Source organism: Bemisia tabaci, chromosome 8 (assembly GCF_918797505.1).
Source record: "Bemisia tabaci chromosome 8, PGI_BMITA_v3".
Taxonomy (NCBI): Eukaryota; Metazoa; Arthropoda; class Insecta; order Hemiptera; family Aleyrodidae; genus Bemisia; species Bemisia tabaci.
Genome location: NC_092800.1, coordinates 40844396 through 40867836, shown reverse-complemented (window position 1 = coordinate 40867836; position 23441 = coordinate 40844396). Strand labels below are relative to the sequence as shown.

At 37.9% G+C, this 23441-nt stretch overlaps 1 protein-coding gene across 7 annotated transcripts; it reads right to left on the bottom strand.

Annotated features, from left to right (window-relative positions):
* Nucleotides 1-681: 681 nt before the first annotated feature.
* LOC109038343 (uncharacterized) lies at nt 682-19745 on the bottom strand. 7 transcript variants are annotated; one of them, XM_019053372.2, is made up of 6 exons: nt 19433-19745; nt 10079-10197; nt 8755-8896; nt 6498-7621; nt 5667-5873; nt 682-5104 (listed from the first exon to the last, which is right to left on the bottom strand). In XM_019053372.2, the coding sequence occupies exons 2-6, from the start codon at nt 10164-10166 to the stop codon at nt 4959-4961; spliced, it is 1707 nt and encodes a 568-aa protein (XP_018908917.1). In that variant the 5' UTR covers nt 10167-10197; nt 19433-19745; the 3' UTR covers nt 682-4958. The 7 variants fall into 7 exon arrangements, with proteins under 7 accessions (XP_018908917.1, XP_072159716.1, XP_018908916.1 ...); XM_072303615.1 differs by having other exon boundaries at nt 6510-7621; nt 19433-19741; XM_019053371.2 differs by lacking the exon at nt 19433-19745 and adding an exon at nt 11359-11572.
* Between the last annotated feature and the right edge of the window lie 3696 nt (nt 19746-23441).

The following is a 23441-nucleotide window of genomic DNA, read 5'->3' as shown; positions in this document are numbered from 1 at the left end:
ATAAGTGTTACTAACAATGTTATAAACTCTCTATTTTGTCAAAATTTTTAACTGAATAAATTTTTGAATTTTTAAATAAGAGTTAAAATCATTCCTGATGCCTGTTGGGCTCTGTGGTCTTAAAGCAAAAAAAAATACGACGAAGATGTACCCAAAAAACGATTTGCAGGGGGTAAGTCTATGGTTTAAATACTTAAAGGAAGGTTACGACCAAAATGTTACTGTCTGAAGCGAAAAGCAAGTTATTTTAATTTTTCTCAAAAGAAAGCCTCATTTTTCACAAATAGAGTACAGCGAAAGCCCAATTCGCAGTATCAAACAATTTCATGCAACTCTTGGATGCAACTTGTCTGATGAAAAGTTGAATAGTGTGATACTGATGAGAGAAAACGAAAATTTGATGAAAAATTGAATGTGACGTCAAATTCGACTTTACAACATACTGATGAAAAGTTGAACGAAATCTTCAAAAGTTATCTTCGAGAAACGCAAGCTGATGATGATATCACACTGCAACAGTAATTGAATCAAATTCTTTTGCGTCCAACTTTTCGTTCAATCATGTCTAATGAAAAGTTTGATAGTGTGAATTGGTCCTTAGTCCGCATTACAACTGGAACATATCTATTTTGAGTTGGCAGGGGCTGGTTGGAAGTATACAAAGAAAAAAGACGACACCAATTCGATTTTTGTTTGAATTTTATTTTATTTACAAAAAAATCTGTACAAGAATGTAAAGCGTATTCACATTGATACAAAAATAAAATTTAAAAAAACTAGAATTCCAAACTTGCTGTTTAACATGGAATAAACAAAACTCAAGCAAAACTAACTTGATTTTTGGCTGCTGTTTATCTGTAACCCAGATCTACAGTTTGACAAGGAAAAGTTGCTCGCAGCGATTTGAATCAATGAGAATTGTACAGATTAAAATGGCTTTTCGATACAGTATAAGGACAGTGCAGAATGACAGAGGAGAGAAAAAAAACACTAGGAAGTGGCCCAAATAAGCGAGGGAAAAACAAGGAAACTCATAAAATTTTGGGGTTGAAGCCTGAATGACCTCACAGAATTCATTACAAGCTACTTCAAGCATTTACCAAAACCTGTGACTCATGAAAAAATGTCGCTGGCAGGACAAGTAATTTGTTAAAATATAACAACTGCATGGGCAAACAGACTTGAGCATGATGGAAAGATTGATTTTATCATTTTTTTCGATGTTAACGCACATTTTTGTGGCAACAAATTGCGAGAAAGCGTCCTGCAGAGACAAAGCTGAATAATAAAGCTTCAAGCTTCAAGACAAAACTTATTCAATTTTAAATTAATCAACAATGATATTTTAAAATAATCAACAAATTGCGAGAAAGCGTCCTGCAGAGACAAAGCTGAATAATAAAGCTTCAAGCTTCAAGACAAAACTTATTCAATTTTAAATTAATCAACAATGATATTTTAAAATAATCAACAAATTGCGAGAAAGCGTCCTGCAGAGACAAAGCTGAATAATAAAGCTTCAAGCTTCAAGACAAAACTTATTCAATTTTAAATTAATCAAGGCCAGCACAAAAGAGTCTACTCTCGATTATTAGCATTATTGATTTAATCGTGGCTGCTCAGTTTCCTTTTTTTGTATTTTAAAAATAATTGGTTGAAAATTAAAAAATCCGGCTACAGACAAGATCTCTTGGATGTATTTACTCTGAACGGACTATGTGCAAATGAATTATGCTTCATAGTTCTGTTCACCGTAAAACACAGTTTTTCTGGTCTTTAAATTTGAAGCGTACAAGTTGGATTGATGGACGAAAGAAAGAATTATGGCTCACTGGGTAGTTTGATTACGACTTAAAAATTAAAATTAAGTTAATGCCAGCGTCAAATTGTTTCCCTCATTTTCAGACTTGCTAAGTGGGAAAACTGACATTTTAAAATCTGTACTTAAACTAGAATCATTAAGCTATTTAAAAAACCTATGTATTGTTCTAAAAGTTGGTGAACCAATCTAACGCTGGCTATTACTGTGAGTGTGAAAACATGAGGAGTGTACAGCATTCAATCAAGCTTAGTAATGACTTCAAGGCAAGATTCGCGAAAACCAAAACGAGTAAGCAGCTCTAGACATTGTTTACAGAGAGTATCTATTTACAAAAGTGAAAAAGTAAACACAGACATAAAAAGAAGTATAAATAATTTTTCAATTTAAAACGAATATCACAAAAAATGGTCCCATCCATCTATATACAACAGTATCCCGATAGTATTTTACACAACTTGCTTACGGCAAGTAATCAAGCGATAAGAAATATCATTTTGAGCCGTTAAAAATGTTTTAAAAATTCCGTTTTCTGACAGTTTTGATTGATGACGGATCAGTTTTCTAATTTCTCTTGGGGGGACATGCTAAAAGTGCGCTTGAAAATAAAAGGCGCTGATCTAAAATATTTATAGAGGTCTGATTTTTATAATGATTCTGATTTTTATGGTTTTTTTTATGATTGCTTCCTTCTTACAGAATATTTCAGATAAAAAAATGTGTTGCTCTAAAATTGCAGATGGAACATGAGAATTGAGAATTAGTACTCATGGCTAAATTGACCTCAAAATTTTGGGGTGAAATGAGACACTAACTATAAAAATAATATTTGCAGGTCGTAAACAAAATTTTGAAATTTTCAGGTAGTCCTGAGGCAAATGAGGAGGAAAAAATTGTTGCGAAAGGAAATGAAGACATTAGACAGCCAAATATTACATAGAGAAACCCACAAGAAAGTATTCAAGTACATAAAGGAAGTAAATAATCAATGACTGAATTTTGGTTTGGTTCTTCTTAAAAAGTTCGTAAATTTTTTGAGAATGCAAAAGGGATGTTTTTACTAGTAATATGATTTTTGGCCATTTTCAGGTACTTAAACTTAAAAACATATTCGAGATTGTAATGGTCAACCATCCATTCTTAATCAGCGTAGCTGTTATTTAATTTCCATGAAATTTTATCAGCTCAAAATGATTCATCTCAACAACACGCTATGCATATAGATACAGTTTTATGACCAAGACTGATAAAAATGAAATACAAAAGTAAAAAATAATTGTTTCACAAACTCTATCAATGACTGTGCGGCAAGACTACTTCATGCAGTATTTCTTTAGATACACTACGATAACTGAACAGCGGATAACTTGGTTATCACGATTGAATTGCAAGAAGATTCCTGACGAATCTCCAATTTTTGGAAAAAGTACACTATTCAATATCTCTGTAAAGAATAAAAGATGAACAAAGATAGAAACTAAAAAATGCAAACGCAGATGGAAAACTAAGAAATTTTCAATCAAAGTGATAGATTTGCTTTTCCAAAAATCTAAAAAATTTTCTACTTTCGAGAAATATAGTACATTCCTTTCAATAAAACGAGAATGTAAAATAAGAGGCGATCATTCAAACCAAATAGGTACTAATTACCTAAGAACACAAGAATAATTTGCGGTAAGTATCCAAAAGCATTCACAAATCTAAAATAATAAAAGCATATGAACTTTTCAATGATAGTGTTTAGCTGCGTCTAATTGCAATTCTTCGAAACTTGGGCCTCACGTATAAAAAGGTGCAAAATCTTATCCTAGAAATAGTACACAATTTACAAATTTGAAAACAAAAAGTAAAACAAAACGCAATTTAGAATAGTCTGTTTCCGAAGCTAAATGCAATTTCGAAAGGAACTAATTTTGCTGCGACCATTCACTTGATGGCATGCCAAAGGAACAACTGCGAACTCCTTGAGAAAGGATTTAAGGACGGAGAGATAAGTTTGACTGGAACTAAATTGACAATACTTCCAAATGGAATTCCGATAAAAACCTTCATCATGTCCCAAATCAAGCTTTCAATTGCTGACAACTTCCTTTCAGCTAAATTAAATTCAATGAAGTTTTCAGGATTTTTGAACAAAGAAAACAAATGAGACAGTCTACGTCAAGAAAATACAAGCTATATGCACCTTTGATATCTGTTTCGTTTAGTTTCAGATAAAAATGAAATCAGAAAAATGAATTGAAATTAGAACTTTTCGAAAATTTTGGTTCACAACATTTAGCCAAAAAAATAAAAAATAAAACCAGGTTCAAAATGATAAAGACCATGTTGTAGAAAACATATTTTCTCTTAATAAAAGGCAAAAATGCCTTAGGAAGGATAGAAAATTTAACTAGGTGAATTGAAACTACAGCTGAGGAAAAAACAATCAGTCTCGTTCATGAGTAAGGTAAGTTTTTCAAATTCAAAATTCTACCTTAGATTAAGGATAGTCACTGCTTGGTCACTTTGGTTACTTCTTATTTTTTGGAAAATGCTTGAGAGTGAGAATACAACGGTCATTCAACACAAAGCAGACAAATGTCACAGCAACAAATTATTATTCGCTGCTTCCAAACTGATTAAGATGGAAAAAGACGAAATTTTCAAGGCATAGAACTCGTGAAAAAAATAGTTAAATGCAGATTGGACCGTAAAATAAATTCAATTAGAACTAAGTTTCATTAGCTTTAACAACGAAAGACCTAGGTTTTCTGATAAATGAAACCTGGGTTAACCTTAGGTTACCAGCCGAATTCGAAGAAACCTGAAAAAAAGTATTCAAATTAAAAAAGTTTATGAACATTGATGGGTCTTTCCAAAAGCCTTGATCATTTGACAGCTACGTTTGACTGCTCTACAGATCGACAGAGAACAAACGAAACAAATATAAAAATTTCTAATAACCAAAATCACGGGTAGATGACAAATCACCGGAAAAAATATGAGAGAACCAGTTAACATTGAGAGGAACCTGACAAAAATGTCAGTGAATTCAACTCTGAAACGTATAAATACCCTGTTTCAAAACTTCACCGGAGAGCTTTTAAGTCAACAAAATATTGAAGATTAGCGACTAATTTATAAAAGAGAACACTGATCATCTGATATGAATACTGAGTAGGTAAGCGATGACAAAATGGAGTGCAGAGATCACCAGAGTTGCGCTTTTGTTGGCACTTTCCCAAGATTCACCGTCGCCATCGATATCATTTCCTGAACGAGTCTCGACAGCCTGGCAGTGGCCTGAAAATAGATATATCTATTATTAGAAAAGGATAAATGAGCTGGACACAAAATTGAATATTTAATATTGTCAAAATCTTATAAATATATATAAAAAAAAAGAAAAATATCTCGATCTTCTGAGACTTGTTACAAGAGTTTTAGCTGGAAAAAAAAGAAGAAATTTATAAAAGATGTTTCATAGACTATGAGCTTGTGGGATATTTTTCAATGGGTTGATTTTTTTCTTAATTTAAGCATTATCGATGATAGTATCTGACATTTTGATTTTGTTTGTTTTGTTTCAACGGCTTTTTTAAACATAACGTTTTGATTCCATTAAAATTATACGATTCTATTAACGTTTTTTTTGGAAAATGATTTTTAAATTCTGCCTGTTTCTCCAATACGACATTTTATTCTGTTTCTTTTCTTCACATAATTTACTTCAGGCTATCGGAGGAGTTCTTCAATTTTACTGGTGTGGACTTTTCGCAAGGTTTAGGAAGTTTGTTTCTATTAATTTATTCCTCTTTTTTTGGTCAAAGAATACTTAAAGTTTATCAAGAACAAAATAAATTACCATTGCTTTTGAGCTGGAATGTGAACAAGGCTCTGGACTCATAACACGTTGGAGTCGTTGCTCGAAGACTATACACTTCATTTTTCTTTGTGTACGAGAAACAAATGTATTTATCTTTGTCTGTTCGTAAGGGTGTGCCAAGGATGTAACCAACAACCTCTGACGAGTTTATCCGCTTTGCTTCCCAGTGTCCATGACACATAAACTCTGTAGAGAACAATTAAGACAAACCTTAGAAACAATGAAGGAGACATAATTGAAAAGAAATCTCAATAGGTCAGAAATTAGGAAAAGTTGAATTTTCTCCACGGTCAATTTCCCTACAAAAACAATGTAATTGTTTTCAGGATAATTCGGTACCTATTTCGTCTTTCGTTTCAGATGGGAATCTACCTCTATTAGACAAGTATTTTAATGTCATCCAATTTTTTCACATTTTGTTTGAGAAAAATGCAGAGTTGCTTACATCATCAACTTGAAGTACTTCATGCAGGCAGCAATGGAAGAAAAAGAAGCGAATTACACATTCGCAACACAGGCAACCTGGCCCAGAGCTGCAGCATTCCTTAATCTTACCATGGCAGCATTGCTTAACGCATAATTCCAACTATTTTTACTTTGAAATACTTTTCTGACACACGCTCATCAAAATCTCAAATTTTTTTTCCTATGAATATCCCATCCCAAACATCTCATTATTATAAACTGTATTTGCAGCTATTTCCTCAGTTAATTTTGATATTAGGAAAGAGATAGTCCAGTTCACCTTTAAGAAAATAAGAACTTATCTAAGAAGTAGTATAGAAGAAGAGAAATCAAGCTGAAATTTACCTAAATACGTACCGACAGCGGTGTGATTTTGACACTGATCTGGCTGTTTGAATTCTACTTTTTCTGGCTTGGGACCACACCCAATTGAAACTTGATGATAGACCTCCTCTTTGCAAGTCTTAACTTCTGGAACACTGACCAGTTTGGGCAATAGAGGACACTTTCGTGGTGGAAGATTTTCAGTCACGTATGTGACAAGGGGTAGAGTACTTGGATCAAACTTTGAATCATGGCAAGTGTCGATATAATTGTCTTCCCCTTGCGATGCTTCCTGAATCTCCATGATATGTGGGTCTCGCCTTTGAAAAAGCATACATTTATAACTTACATCACAGCCAGTCATTACTTTGACAACTATGAAACTATGTTTCAAATTTTCAGAAGCCTCTATGGAGTGACAAACTACGGTGGACTCCCTGCCTGATGACACTTTCGTGGCATTGCTTGAGGAAAATGTATACTCAATAGGTGCATTTAAGGCCCTCCATTTTTTTTGCTCAACAATCCATGATGGAAACTTGCAATTCACATGCCTCTGGACTTCACGACGCAAAGTCATCATAGTTGCACCATCATTAATGGAGGACAATCCACTACACGACGCTTCAGACTGCGCAATTTTGTAACCGACTACTTTATTATCTTTAGGATCTGTGATATTCTCATAGAGATAGCACTTATACTTCCCGCTGTCATAAAAATTTGGTTCATTTCGATCATGAACTTTCGCCACCAGGTAGGCTGAAGAGCCAATCCTCCATGTACCAAGACACGTCAGTTCTTCCAGATAGCTTTCAGACCCTTGAATATCAGTGCACGCGGAATAGTGCAAAAGTAACTTTGAGTTATCTGCACATGCGCTTATCTTTGATGGGGGATTATCACAAGCCCTTGACTCTCCTTTTGTATAATAGAATGAAAATGGTGGATTTATGAAAGGGCACGCAGTTGGTTTGGCATCCACCCGGAATAAGTAGTGAAGGGGATTGTTGACATCAAGTTCACTGCATATGCTGGATGTTGGTGGTGTATCAAATTGTTCCGCCCATGTCTCTCTGAATTGAATGACATTTTCCTGGTTCAGCAGGATCAGGAGGCATTGATAAAAAGTTTGTCCGGAGCTCCTAAAAAAAAAAAATGTACGATGTGACATAATGGAAGATTCTCCTCAATGAAGACTTAACTTTCCAACAGACTTTAAAATTTTCATCGGTGATGGTATTATAGTATTTAAATGGCGTTGAAAGCTTCATAAAATTTAAATTTCCATTACTCATGCAACAATAATTGAATCAGTGAGTTCGAAAACACACTAACTTGGAGAAAAAATTGTTCCGGAAACACCTAAAACTGTGCAGCGGGCAAAGAAGTTAGTTAAAGAAAAACCTTTTTGGGACCAAAGGACAATTACTTAGAGACTTCGTAAAGAACCAAGTTGAAATCGATACACCATGTTTGATGACAGAGAATTAAGCATTTAAAAATTTCCGAGTTGGTGTATTTTCGTTCTCACCGTCTTTCAGATACCGATTTTTCATAGTCTGCCCTGAAAAATTTACATTAATCGACCTGAATAACGCTTGAATATTTATATAACTTGTTGGTACAAGGTATACTGAACCGAAAAAAGAAAACCGCAAAATCGGATGGTCACCCGTTTCCCTTGAAATGGCAAAAAATTTATATTTCCAATGAAATACTTCAACTCTTTCCTTTTCCTGTCGATGTTACTAAACCGTGAAAAAAGGAAAAATCGAAAAAAACCCGAGTTGGTGTGTTTTCGAACTCACTGATTCAATTAGCATCCTTGCTGCTGTGGATTTTGCTATTCTTCTATTTACTATTGGCAAAAGAACAACGACTAAGAATTCATGATTATCTTCAATCTGTTGCCTTTGTCATTCCTTTTTTGACATTTTTTCTGCAAACAACTTTGAGTCTTTCAAAATTTTTGTTTTGAATCAGTGGCGTGGCAGACGCCAACTACATCACAATCACAACGCCATCACAATCTACATCAGATTGTGATGTATCGATTGCTATGTCATTTGAAGCTATGGTAAATAATTGATTATCAAGGTGTTCACTGCGAACACCCTGTTTATCAATCCTTTTTCATAGGTTTAAATGGCCGATCAATCGATATATTGCAAATCAAGCCACGCCACTGTTTTGAATACCTTAGAAAATGCACATTTTGAAAATCAAATGTTTCTGCGATAATTGACTCAATTTAAAAAGAAACAATTACACTTACTTCTGCTCCATAAGGTAGTAAGGAGACCGATCTGAATTGTAGCATGATCCTTTTGCTCCAAAGGAGTTTTCATTGATGGTGATAGATGTCTTTTGGTCTGAGTCGAACCATTCTCCATGCCACTCTTTTGGGAACTTGCAAGCTGATATATTAGAAAAAAGACCAATCAATGAGAAACTTACAGTGAGAGAAACATCAAAACATAAATTAACACTAATCTAAAAGATTCACTTATTAATCTTCTAAATGTGTGGTTGGAATTCCTAAGCGGTGGTTTTAATTAACTTCTCAGAAACATAGGAGTATGATGAGAAAACCTTTCTTTTTGGGGTTTGAACTTTTAATTTATTACTACCGTAAACCAAAGAGAAAACTAATACCTCTACCTGAAGGAGCTTTGAACAGCTCTTCCTACTTTGCATGATTTACATTTAGTCATGTCCAGTAACGTATTATTACAAGTTAGTAATAATTTTGATTTTATAGCAAATACAAATTTAATTTCCCAACAAAGTTGGAGGATAATATCAGAATTTTGCTCAGTTCTGCTACACTCATGGTTCGCAAAACATTTTCAAGCCGCAAGAACTTACACGGATAACTTACCTACTGGTACACCCTCATTTAATACCTTTGATTTTTCATAACCTCTCTTTTACTTTTTCCATCTTTCCAAATACTACCTCTTTTCTGAGGCCTTTCCCTCACTTATTCCTTACCTGGCACGCACCGTAAACTCTGACAAGGACAGAATATTGCAATTTGGGAGCTCGAGTGGTGTGAACTGAGATGTAGAGCATTGGGATTGAGCATGAGATTTCAGGGGAGCATTATATATGATAAAGTATGTATGAAGACTGCATATCTCAGAGCTCCTATTTCATTCCAACTCAGAAATTTTGAATTGCCATTTTATTTTTTTTTTCCTTTGTCAAAAACACCAGAAGTTTTCTATTTTTTCATGTGAAACATTCAGAATCCATGCTTTTGTGGTGCATCCATACCTTTTTGCTCGCAGATGCCCTACTAATGTATTAACAATCCAAAAAAAAACTTAAGAAGACAGCAAGATTGAAAATTTGCACTGTTCAAAGAGGCTTGAAAATGTACATGTAACTGATCATCGAGGAAGCAAAGCCTTGATCTGATGATTAAAGGACTGTTCCTACATACTTATTCAGCAATTAGGAGAGCTTCTTTCAATTTTTTACTATCAAGTTCATTCTATTCAATATGCAGGGAAGAAAAAAATTTAGACAAGGACAACATTAAGTACTAAAATCTCTGTTCAAAGTGAATTTTTATTGAAAGAAAGGACTCTTACCGTGTGTTGAAGAGAAAAGGGAGAAAAAATGTGCTATGATGATAAGAGATCCCAAGTAGCACGAATAAAAGGCATTTTTCCACTTCATGGTCTCCCTAGGATTCCAGGCGATGGTTCACCTGCAATATTTACAAAAAATTAGCCATGCACAATTTAATCAAGTAAAATGCAAATAACTTTCAAATTATAATATAGGAAAGTCAAGAAGTGCTTCCGTTGTGATTTGGATAAAACAATCAGAATTGATGCTGATTTGGAAGAACAGTTCATGTTAGAAATGCACACCAGTTTCGAGATGAAAATACAATTGACAAACAGGAATTTTGCGACGTTGAAAAACTTTCATGTGCATTCAAATATTATTCCACTCTTTCACCTGGAAAACAAAGATTATACTAAAATACCTTAACTAAAATAAGAGCAAATATGAGTTAAAAACTTATTTTAAAAGAGTAATAATTGAAGGGCAATTTTTTGTTTCATGATACTTAATAATGAAGTGTTCCAGACCCATATTTTAGCAACTGATAGTAGGCATTTGTGTTTATAGGATATGATTTCAGGCCCTAGTGACCCGATATATCTGCATTTGATTGCACTACAATAACTATATGAAATACAGATCAATGTTGCATTTCATGCTAGCCGATTAAATGACTCCCTGAAAGAAACCCACAGCGTCTTGCAAAAGGAACCAATCATAATGGTCTCTGACCCATGTAACTACGATAGCAGCAGTAGGCACTTAGATGATAATCGCAATTGGAGAAGTCAATCAAACTGAAAAGAGAGTGTGACTTATAATGGTCGTAAATTCCCCACCATAAGTTCACAAAACTAGAAGCCTTCCGTGTGTTTACAGCTACCACAGTCTAACATAACCTACAACTCTGTAAAAGCAGCGCGAAGCCACAGTTGACAGGAAAAGAACTTGGTTCCAATTTCGACGAGCATCTAGCAGTTGAAGACGACAATAACAGACACTTACATTGGACAGTAGTGAAAACTGGATTAAGATAATTCAATTCTGACTAAGAACAAAAAAGCGACACATCGTCTCCCAATACAGAGGCCAGAGCATTCCTACCATAGGACCGACCGGATTGAAGAGATAAGCCCATCATGAGAGCAAACAACGCTTATCTATCGTCATAAAGCACTTGAGGAGAGTAAATAATTGAGGCACAATCACTAAAAATAGCGAAATCAAAGCAAGACGTAAACAATGATTCCAGTGCAGTACAAAGACAAAGTGCTGGGAGAGTTGAATTATAAATTACCGTGAATCGATGCCAGAGAAATATGAAAGGTTTCTTTGGATGTTTCACGCATTCCTAGTTCCTACTTCTGGCTCGCGGTCTTATAGCATACTCGCGATAATTGATAAACACAGAAACACTCCTTAAAACGCGACAAAAACACTGAGACTCATTTCACATTCGCTGCGCCCAAAAAGTGTCATTCCCATTATTTTTTAACTAAAGTGACGTTGCCGAAGCATGCCGTAAATATTGTGTTTTCTACGACGCATTTCAAGAATTCAAGATAATTTGGCAACGCTTGTTGCGTGTCCAATCTGTGGTGGTTGATGCACCTCGGGTTTGGTTTATGTTGTCTCCATGAAAGAGCGGGCTTTATGAAATCGTGTCTCCCGGCCACTCCCGGCTTCGCGAGTTCACACGATGCTAAAAGAAAAAACACCATATGAACCTGAGAGTGTTGCCAAATTAATTTTGAGGAAAATCATCAACACAAAATTCTCTAAAAAATTGGGAGAAAAATTAAGTATCACAAGTTTTCTTGAAAATTCGTATTTGATCAAAGGATGTACGTACGTGATAACGTATCAAGGTGCATATTATGATACGTTTATCTTTAGCCAGGCAGTTCAGCTTTAGATTTTTTTTATATTTTTTTTTTGTACCTTCTTCAGGTGACCGCATCCGCCTGTCATAAGGTTGTGTCGAAAGAATTTAAAAATAAAGTCATCTTTTATGTTTTTCATGAAGAACTGGCGATTAACTGGCGGTCTGATGGGGGAGGAAGGGAGCATGGCAAGCTTTTAACGGCGAAATCAGTACCGAATGCATGCATTTTTCAATATACTTATGAGAGACCGATTTAGGCGCCCCGTGAGGGTAGATTTGAGGGACACCCTGCAGCTAAAAAGGGACGCAGGAAGCGACTCACGGCAAACTACGAATAATTTTGGCATTTCAGTTCATTCAGTACTCACTCTTCGGCCCTTCTTTAAGTGCTAAAAATAAACGAAAAATTCAAGAAGACGAAAAAGTAAAAAAAATTCCACAAGTTCTCCCGTTGTCTACTGATTAATTCTACTTTCTTACATTTTCATGGCCGCATTTGATAAGCTTTAGAATAATTAATTATAAAATGGAAAAACATTGAGTGAGCTCGAAATTGCATCTTCGGTACCTTCGTTTCCCTGGTAAAAATTGGCAGTAGAATCTGTGTTCCAAAATACCATAGACCTACGGCCGGCTGTAAGATTTCCAATAGCTTCTATAGCCGGCTACACAATTTCTTATAGCCTTTTATAGCTGATGGCGATTAAGCAATACTCACAGCCAGGCGATAAAGTGTATGCTAAACGTCACTAATTACGGATGCTAGGACTTAGTGAGTTTTTGGACCACATGCTCTCTTTTTCGGCCGTAGTATCTTGATTTATTTTGTGAGGAAAGCTCCGTACTTTTGATGGATGCCTGCCATTCCTAATATATTGGAGCGCCTTCAGTTTCGCATGAGCGCTTCAAGCGCCGTGGCACGCTGCGGTGCGGCAGGCGGGCAGCCAGCGCGAAACGCGCATTGGCGCCTACAAACCTAACAGGGATACTTCACGCGTTGCGCAATGCGTGAAGTATCCCTGTTAGGTTTGTAGGCGCCAGTGCGTCGCCTCTCCGCTTTGTGTTAGGCTCTAATATTTAATCTGGCGGAGTCAGCGTTATTCAACTCATGATTTTGAAATGTTTGCACATCCTGTATGGATTATTCTCGTTTTAATTGATGAAAAAAAATATGTATTAAAGGAAAATATAACGTGTGTTTTATAAATATTAAGGTGGTTCCGTGTCAAACTTAATGATTTCCAAAGCCCACGAATTTCTACACAATTTCTTATAGCCTTTCATAATCGATGGCGAAAAAGCAACAGCCAGGCAATATAGTGTAAAGCCCGGCTATAGGAACTATAGCTCGGCTGCATAATTTTTTATCGCTTCGTATAGCCTGGCCGTATGATTTTCTCCGCATTCTACAGCCAGCTATATGATTTTCTGTAGCCCTCTTTAGCCGGCTATAAGAATTCCTATGGTATTTTGAAACGCAGCTCTTATCGCCAATTTTTACCATGGTTTCGAAAATTTTCCGGGAAACTTTTTCACCTGGAGGTTCCCCTACACCCCTGAGGTGTCCGCCACTTAATACCATGACTATAGTGTGTTAAGGGGTTCCTAGTGGAACGTCATTGTTCTTAAATTGCAAGGAGGAAACTGAGCTGGACCAAATGGACCGAGTTCATCAGAAAGAAACCAATCCACATTGAGTGGAAACTGAGAAAAATAGGTTTAAAGTTATATTTCTGCAAGAGGCTCAATGTAGAAAAGGAACTTTTACCCCTCTCTTAAACAAACTAATAGAGAATTTGCAGGTGTCTGAAATTTGATGAATTTCGTGTCCAAGCGGAAACTACTTACTGAGTGAACTGTACAATTATTGGAGAAGATATGACAAAATGATCTAATCTGCTAAAACACCTGTGTTTAAATGGGAAATCGCCGTTAGATGACGTCACTAGGCGGAGCATTTTCTCACTTTTAAACATATTTTTATACTATTTCCCATATCTGAAAAAAATTGTAAAAAAATACTGTGAAATCAGCTCTTTCAGCACTTTCAGATGAAGCAATAAAAAATGTGCATGCAAATTCTCCATTTCTCTTTTTTCGACTTTTAGTTTTTGGCAGGCGAAAATATACGGCTAGTGTTCCTTAACTCAATTTTTCGAAAACGTGGGTTGGTTCCTTTCTGATGAGCTCGGTCCAAATAGAATTCTCACCACTAGACGAGAGGAGTTGTTTGGGCTGCAGAAAATGATAGTCGTACGCCTCTGCTCTGACTCGCCGGTAATTGTCCGTTCAGTGGGTTTTGAAGAGCGCGCAAGACCAGCAAAACTGCCGTGATAGCGAAGAGAGCAGTAAGTGCATTCTGGGATGAACCTCGAGACTCATAAAAGCATGTGCTGACCATGGCTCATACGGAGACGCACTTACTGCTCTCTTCGCTATCACGGCAGAAAAATCATTGACCTGACAATGAGTCGAGTGCGGCAGCTCAGCGGCTAACCCGAGGCCCGGGCATTGGATAGATCGTCACCTGGTCCAAGTCCATCATCGGATGATGATGATTTTTTCTGGAGCTGTCCTTGAGGCCTCCTCACTTCCTCTCCCTCGCCTCCTGCCCGCAAAAACCTCAGCCGACAAGTGGCAGCAACTGACGAGAACAATAGCCGCAAGGTCGTTGTCAAGTCTCCGCTTTTCACAGGGGCTTGGTGGACAAGGCGCACTGCCGTCCTATAGGAAAAACGCCGTATGAGCCTTCTATATTTCCTTCGATAAAAATTGAATTCACTGAGGAAATTGTTAATGGTTTTCCGCGAAATTTACAGACGATATTGTTCGCAATGTAGTCTAAAATATCTGAGAATTTCAAGGGAAAATACGCATAACCGTTCTCAAAAATACATGCTTTCTCCGGCGCAATTTGGCAACTCTCAAATGTTCGTACGGCGTTTTTCCTTAGCACGGCAGCACATAAGCGCAGTTTTTGCTATCCTATAGAAAAATACGAGTTTGAAGTTTCGAAATCGCATGGAGCCTTATGGCGGAAAGAAAGTTCAAACTGACTTCTTGATGCTTTAAAATTGGAATTTAGGAGTGAATTTTTCATAGAATACGCATTAAGACTAGTTTTATATGAGATCATCAATATCTCAATTTTTTTAAAAAAACTGCACTTATGCGTCTTGTCCTCCAAGCCCCTCATTTTAGCCCGGAGAAGACTTAATTGGACTGCATTTTGCAATTTGGAACTATAAATTCTGGGTCATCTGAAAAAACACAATGTGCATAAGGAAACTAATGGCACATACGTTGTTTTTAAACCGGGCCAGAATTTATACTTTCAAATTGCAAAATGCAATCCAATGTAAAGTCGCCGCACACTAGAGCGAGTCGATAGGAGAAGTCGGACAAAATCTGAAAAAGTTGAAAGCTTATATTTCGGAAAATATGAAACGAAAAAGTTTAAGAGTGGCTCCACTGGTTTTTTTCGTAAAATTTTCTTTCGGAAACACCCCTGAAATTTGTATTTGTGACAAAATAAACACAAAATTTTGAAATTTTAGCCAAAAATTTCATGTCCGACCTCTTCTACTAGTTCGTTCCACTGTGCGCCGATTTCAGCGAAAAGCCCCCGACTTCAGTCACGAGTCTAGATTTTTCACTATGAATTGTAATTTTTATAATCAATCATTTCATTGATTGAGTAATTTACTGGAATTTACCGAGTACATAATTTGATCAACAAATCTAAAAGAACCTGTGTTTCTACTCTTTCTCGCGAATCGATGTTGATCGGTTTATATGTGTTTAACTGCTGCAATCGATTCTTGTCGATCCCTTGTTCTTTTTATTTCTCTTTTCTGCCAGGTGGGAGCTCGTGTTGCCTACACAAAATATTGGAGGCGAACTGACATGGCGGTAAGGTAACCTCTCCCGGTTTGGTAAAAAGTTGAGCTGAGTTTATTCGAAGTGAGCGTGTCATTTCACGATGATACCACTATTCGACCACTCGGGAGCTCGTGATGCCTACCTTCAATATTGAAGGCGAACTGGTATGGCGCTACGGTAACCTCTTCCGGTTTGCCTTCGTCCATGGAGAGGAAGGTATTTCAGTAAAGTATTTTTTTTATTTTTTGTCAAGTTTAGTCGAATCACTTTCATTTGAGACTTCGACGCAAAATACTCTCTAAATAAATTTCGACCGCATAATACATTATTGTATGTGTCGATCAAGGGCGTAAAATTGCACGGTAATTAGGTGATTTCGTGCTCTTAAGGTTGCAGATTCAAATTTTAAACAGCATACTCTTAAGAACAGGTTTTTCAAAAGGTGGTAACTTCGGTTTTATTCGACGTTTTAGTGAGTTTTGGTTCCTAAATGTGCGTTGAATACTTCTCTACACTCCGGCGTACAATGAGATGAAAAATTGCGAATGGTCGGACATGACAATTTTAACTGCTCTAGTAAAAGTGAGTCAGCCTGACTTCAGAATATGTTTCATAAACTACCCTGAGTCAGACTGATCAGGCTTATGTCAGCGTGAATCTCTGACTTTGGCTAGTTCGTCTTCGGAGAGGAGACTTTCCTTTCCTAGGCACAAACTAGTTGCCCAGGAGAGAAAAAATATCACTCGTAAACAACTACCTACTCGATGCAGAGGTGAGAAATGTTTCTCTCCTGAACAACTAGTTCATTCTTAGAACAGGATACATTCCTCTCCTAAGCATCAACTTTTTGCTCTGGAGATAGAACATCCCTTCCTTGAGCAACTAGTTAATGTTTAGGCGAGGAAATATTCCTCTCCTCTCCACTGACTGGTTGCATAGGTGAGAAAATTTCGTTACCCTAGGTCCCTATATAATCGTATCAAGGAACAACTAGTTGCCCAGGAGAGAAAACATTTCTCGTCTCTGCATTGAGTAGTTGTTTTCGAGAGAAATGTTCTCTCTCCTGGGCAACTTGTCCCTGGAAAAAATTGACAGTAGAATCTGTGTTCCAAAATACCATAAACCTACAGCCGGCTGTAAGATTTCCAATAGCTTCTATAGCCGGCGACACAATTTCTTATAGCCTTTTATAGCCGACGGCGACTAAGCAACAGCCTGGCGATAAAATGTATGCTAAACGTTACTAATTACGGATGCTAGGACTTAGTGAGTTTTTCGACTACTGCTCTCTTTTTGGGCCGTAGTATCTTGATTTATTTTGCGAGGAAAGCTCCGTACTTTTAAAGGATGCCTGCCATTCCTGACATGTTGGAGCGCCTGCAATTTCGTATGATACTGTGCAATACCTCTGGTATGAAATACTTGCTTCAAGCGCCGTGGTACGCTGCGGCGCGGCGCGGCGGGCGGGCAGCCAGCGCGGAACGCGCATTGGCGCCTTCAAACCTAACAGGGATACTTCACGCATTGCGCAATGCGTGATGTATCCCTGTTAGGTTTGAAGGCGCCAGTGCCTCGCCGCTCCGCTTTGTGTTAGGCTCTAATATTTAATCTCGTGGAGTCAGCGTTTTTCAATTCATGACTTTGAAATGTTTGCACACTCTGTATGGATTATTCTCATTTTAATTGATGAAAAAAAAAATATGTAGTAAAGGAAAATATAATGTGCGTTTTGTAAATATTAAGGTGATTCCGTGCAAACTTAAGGATTTACAAAGCACACGAATTTCTACACAATTTCCCATAGCCGATGGCGAAAAAGCAACAGCCAGGCGATAAAGTGTAAAGCCCGGCGATAGGAACTATAGCCCGGCTGTATAATTTTTTATCGCTTCGTGTAGCCCGGCTGTATAACTTTTTCCACTTTCTACAGCCAGCTATATGATTTTCTATCGCCTTCTTCAGTCGGATATAAGAGCTCCTATGGTATTTTGAAACGCAGCTCCCATCGCCAATTTTTACCAGGGGTTGCTCCTTGATACGATTATATAGGGACCCAGGGTAGCAAAAGTTTCTCACCTAAGCAACCAGTCAGTATCCGTATCCGTACCTAAGCACTAACTCGGTGCTCAGGAGAGAAAACATTTCTCTCCTTTGTACCGACTAGTTGCTCAGTAGAGAAACTGCCAGCCTGCGAAACTGCAAATTGATGTTCATTTCGTCACATTATACATTTTAAGGTGTGATTCTTACAGGAAATGTTATGAGGAAATCAATGAAACATCCTTTAAACTTTCACGTTTTGAATTAAGGAAGATATAAACTTTTAAAGTCTCTAGTGCGGCGTTATCAACCCCATTTTGAGTTTTTTTCTACTTGAGGATCCTTTCCCCGCTACCGGTCCTAAGCCATAGTTCAGTAGTTATCCTTACACAAAGAGGACACTTCATAATTTACTGCCGCATGTGAAACTGTCCCCTGAAAATGCATCATTGCTCAGTGCTTACTTCATTGCCGTAATCGGAGCGCGCATTCCGCCGTGCTCTGCGCACAGTGGATCGAGTCAATAGGAGAGATCGGACAAAATTCTGAAACTTTAAACGCTTATAACTCCGTTTTTACAAGACTTTGATGTTCTAAAAGTGGTTCCATTGGTTTCCTTGTAAAATTCCCTTCTAGGCACACCCCTATAAATTTAAAATGTCACGAATTAAATAGTAAAATTTGCAGTTCAAGTCAAAAATTGCATTTTCGACCTCACTAATTGACTCGATCTACTGTGCGGCGCCTGCCACTGTGGTTACCCACCCCTCCTCCTCCTCCTTCCTCTAACCGCATAATTTTATCCTACGGTAAACAAACAAGCCTAATCCGACTACCAATGCATTTCATCTAGAGACTCTTCAGAGGTTCAGATTCAAAACATACCTAATTTTCAATTTTTGTTCATATGGACTCAAACTCACACGGAGAAAAAAAGAAATGATATGGACCAAAAATAAAAATACCTAAAAATAAAGGAAAAAAATGAGAAAAAACCGACGCTGGATTAACCCTACATAACGGGTTTTTCAATTGAAATTCTGTCGTCGGGATATACATTTTTTGGTCTGAGGCAAATCTCGGTTGATCTGACACAACGCGTTGTGCAGGGCATTTTTATGGATCAACACGCCATTGCCTCGGATCTACACAAAATCATATCAGATCAACACAAATTTTGCCCGGGCAACACTAATTTAGAGTAAAAGTAAAAAAAGGTAAAATTTGTAAGAAAGAAAAAAAAGTGTCAAAAAACTCTTTAAATATCAACTGTGGTTTTTCAACGCTAAAAATATTTTAAACAAATGTTCAAATACTCAAAAAAACCGTCCTTGCGAAAAATTAGTCAATTTTTATAGAATTTTTCAGGTAAAATTCACAAAGTGTTGAATTTCACCGAAAGATATAGCCAGGAAGAGTTACCTAAGACGAACATTTAAAGTTTTTAAAGTTTTTAAAAATTGCTTTTTAATAGTCATCGCTACTAGGGCGTCCGACTGAAAAATCGTAGCTTCCTGCATGTTCATTTTAAATAATTTCAAGTTTGATGATTATTTTTACTCACCAGAGCCCGGAAGCAAAATGATGTGGATATCGGTTATGAGGGTACCTCGCGGTTGCACAGGTGGGTAGAATTCAAGCACGCACTTTTCACTGTATTCGCGAGGAAAACAAGACGTCGACAAGCCGGGAGATGTACGCCTGATTCACGGAAATCATGTCGAATCCGAACCATGCTCGGTTCCAGCGAAACTGATTTGCGTTCATTCGCAGAGCACGATGAAAACGCAACGCGATATGTCTCTCTTTGACAGTGTCGAGTCTGCGAAAAAAATTTATCGAAACTAGCAATTTGAAACGCGCAGCCCGCAGCGCCTAACCTAAAAACTGCGCGCTGCGGGAATGAAGCGTGGCATGTGAGTTACTATGACAACTCGGGATGGAAACGGAGTCACACGCTCGCTATCATGGGTTTCCGGGAAAGCAAAAAATTAGTACTGAGAAGTTAGCATGCTCGATTTTGAAATTGCTATCGCAATATTGTCGAAGATTCAAAATGGTCCTGGGAATAGGTATCGGCGCACAGTGGATCGGGTCAATCAGAAAGGTCGGACACGACATTTTTTACTAAAACTGCAAATTTTGATTTTTATTTCGTCACATTTTAATATTGTAAGGTGCTTCTAGATGAAAATTTTACGAGGAAACCACTGGAACTATTTATAAAACCTTAAAGTTTTGTATGATCGGAGTTATAAGCTTTTAAATTTTCCAAATTTTGTCCGACCTCTCTCATTGACTCGATCCAGCGTGCGGCGGGGGAGGGCTGTTCCCGGAACATTTATTTTTCGGGCAGCCTCCTGATACCTTTGGACTTCTCAGAGAAAGAGAGAGTAAATCGATGGTGAAACTGTAATCACGTGTGATACGGTTTGAGTCGGTTGACAATGGAATATTTTGATTTGAAGTGCATATGAAAAGAAATTTCAAGAACTCTCGAGCTGTGCAAAAAAATATCACAAAGAATAGATATCGGGCACGGGCTCATGAATTTTTGGATTCTTCGACATTTATGTTTATTTTCATAGTCAGAAGCGTATTTTCTCTCAGGTGGAGATCGCTCGCAAAAATGTTGAACATGAGTGAACTTCAAAAGCGAAACAAAATGTACATAATCCGAATCTTAGACGCTCCCACTTGCCACTCATTGCGATTAAAATTGCCAGAGCAAATGAGCGTGTATTTTTGTAACTGTAACAACATTCCTTCATTCTTTAGATTACTCCACGATGCACGTGAGAAACTGCTGATTTCTTGAATAGCTTGAAGCTTGTCCGTACTCGAAAACATTTTTTGGGTCAACGCTTAACAACTAAACCTCCTCACTTCCTCAGTCACAAGAAATGAAGACCGAAAAGTGCCTCGTCAAGGTGTCAGACGCCTTACCGCAACGCCTTTTTGTTTAACGTCAAACTATCATTTTAAATGTTACGCTGTTTGCATACCACGATATGAAATCTACTCATATTCAGTCACAGGGCCGGATTTAGGGGGTGGCCACATGGGCCAATTTAGGGGGCGGCAAATTTTGCAATTTTTTTTAAATGTAAGTATAAAGAAAAATCTGATTCAGAAAAAAAATACAAAGGGAAAAGGTGACAAAATCTCTCATTTCCTGAGAGTACATCTCTAATTTTGTCGTCTTTCTGTGATAGAATAGACAGCACCTTTAATTAGTCGAGTTAAGACTAAGAGAGAAATCGAACACGGAATTTGGCCTGGAACGGCGCGGCGCAGAGAGCAATGATGACGAGAACTTGAGATGAAAAAGAAAAACCCTCGGCGCGGCGGTCGGCATGTAACACGTATTAGCGCCTACAAGATTGCATGAATACTTCACGCATTGAGTCAAAGACAGTGCGGTCGCTGCGGTAAGCAGCGGGCGGCGTGAAACGCATAGCGCCTACAAGACTGCAGGAATACTTCCCGCATTGCGTCAAACACAGTGCGGTCAGCGGCGGCGGCGGAAGTTAAAATTATTAAATCACATTTATGTTTGTTCTTTCATAATTTTTTTGTTAATTTCATATGAATGGAAGGCCTTGTCCACAAAGAGATAGGTTTACGGGACTTAAATTTTGCGCCAAGTTTCGTGAACTTTCGCTCGTAGTGTTGACAGGGCTTTCGCAAAAAATGTGTCCAACACGAGTAAACGCGAGTTATGCATCCCTCTCCCTCCGGCACATTTACTTGATAGTTTATATTGATGTTTCAAAACGAATGAGAAGGGGGCGGCAAAATCCAGGCGGCCCATGGGCGGCAAGTAAGTAAATCCGGCCCTGTTCAGTCACGTTCATAGTCCAATCTATCATCGGAATCACAGGTTTTGCATTTTTTACTCTTCTTGTTTCTAACCACGCGAAAAATATAGATACTTGAGATTAAATCAATCGACGGTTAGAAAATTTATTCACTTTTCAATAAGGCCCCACTGCATTATTACCATTCATCCAGCCTTCGTCGGTCCAGCACCAAGACTTCCGTCCTTTGAAGGACTGAACGTACATTAAACTGTTCATCTTAGAGGATACGACTATTTCAACGCGTGGGGTGCGCGATTCGCCTACCAGTCAAATTAGAAGGCGAAATAATGGCCAAATCTTAAATCCTCTGCAAAGCGAATCACACACGGAGAAAAAAATTTCGTGCATGGAACCCGAAGTTGAGGTCATATGGATTTCTGAAGTTTTCGGATCTCGCACCCGAAAACTTGAGGTCCAGCTGCCGAAGTTCGGGTCAGACATCTCAAGTACTTAGGTACATACCGAAGGGTTCCGGTCACACATCTGAAGTATCCGGTACATACCTAAGTACTTCAGATTCCTGACCCGAACTTCGGGAGTTGGACCTCAAGTTTTTGGCTGCGTGATCCGAAAACTTCAGAGATCCATATGACCTCAACTTCGGGTCCCATGCACGAAGTTTTTCTCTCCGTGCAGGTACGCTCTTATGTCAGGAAGGCCGCAAAATTTCCCTCGCTACAAATGGACGGCTCAGAAATAGCTGCATTGAGAAAGCTGCGTAGCTGACCGTGCGTCTCGGATGAGCTTTGCGCGCTGCGTATAATTGAAACCCGGGGGGGGGGGGGGGGGGGGGGGTTGAGCGTCCTGAGCGGGTGTGACTCATGCTTCCTTTTTATCGGAAATTACGAGGCAGCATATTTCTGCGACTTCTCCATCGCGAATTCCGGCTCTTTCTCCTTCTGTTTGAGCCCGGAGTAAAGAACACCGGCCGCCTCGGGAATCCGTCGTTGCAGCGAGGCTCTCTCAAAATTGTTGGATTATAGCCTACGCAATTATTACATTGCAACTTTACGCCCTCTGACGGCACAAATGCGAACTAGACCGCTCACTGCTCATTATTTTCGTTACCATTAGGTGTTTTTAGCCGGATACAGTGGATGGAGTCGATTGGAGAGGTCGAATATGAAATTTTTTATTGAACTGCAAATTTTGATGTTTATTCCGTAACATTTGAAACTTCAAGGGGTGCTCATGGAAACAAATTTCACGAGGAAACCAATGGAACCACTTTTAAAGCCTCAAAGTTTTGTACACACGGAGTCATAAGCGTTTAAAGTTTCTAAATTTTTTTTCCGACCGCTCCTGTTGACTCGATTCACCGTTCGGAACCGGAAACTCAAACCACTATTTTTCGACCCAACCTTAGATTTTTTTTTTTTAAATTAATGCTCTTGTGTACTGAGGTAGGGAGCACTAATTAGTCTTGGATAGAGTCAAGACAAAGAGTCAAATTCACATTGCACTGTTTCAAAATCTCATCTCCTATTTTAAATTTTTAGAGGGAAACCTCCCAACATTTTGTAAAAATACCTTTTACATGGACGAGAACAAGTGCAAAAACGTTTGAAATGAAATGTCGATCAATTTCCTTTCAAACCATTAAAATAGGAGATGAGATTTCGAAACACCGCAATGAGATGCGACTATTTCGCTCAACTATGTTCAATTCAATTACCGAGCAAACTGAATTTTGTTCATTGATTTTTCAAT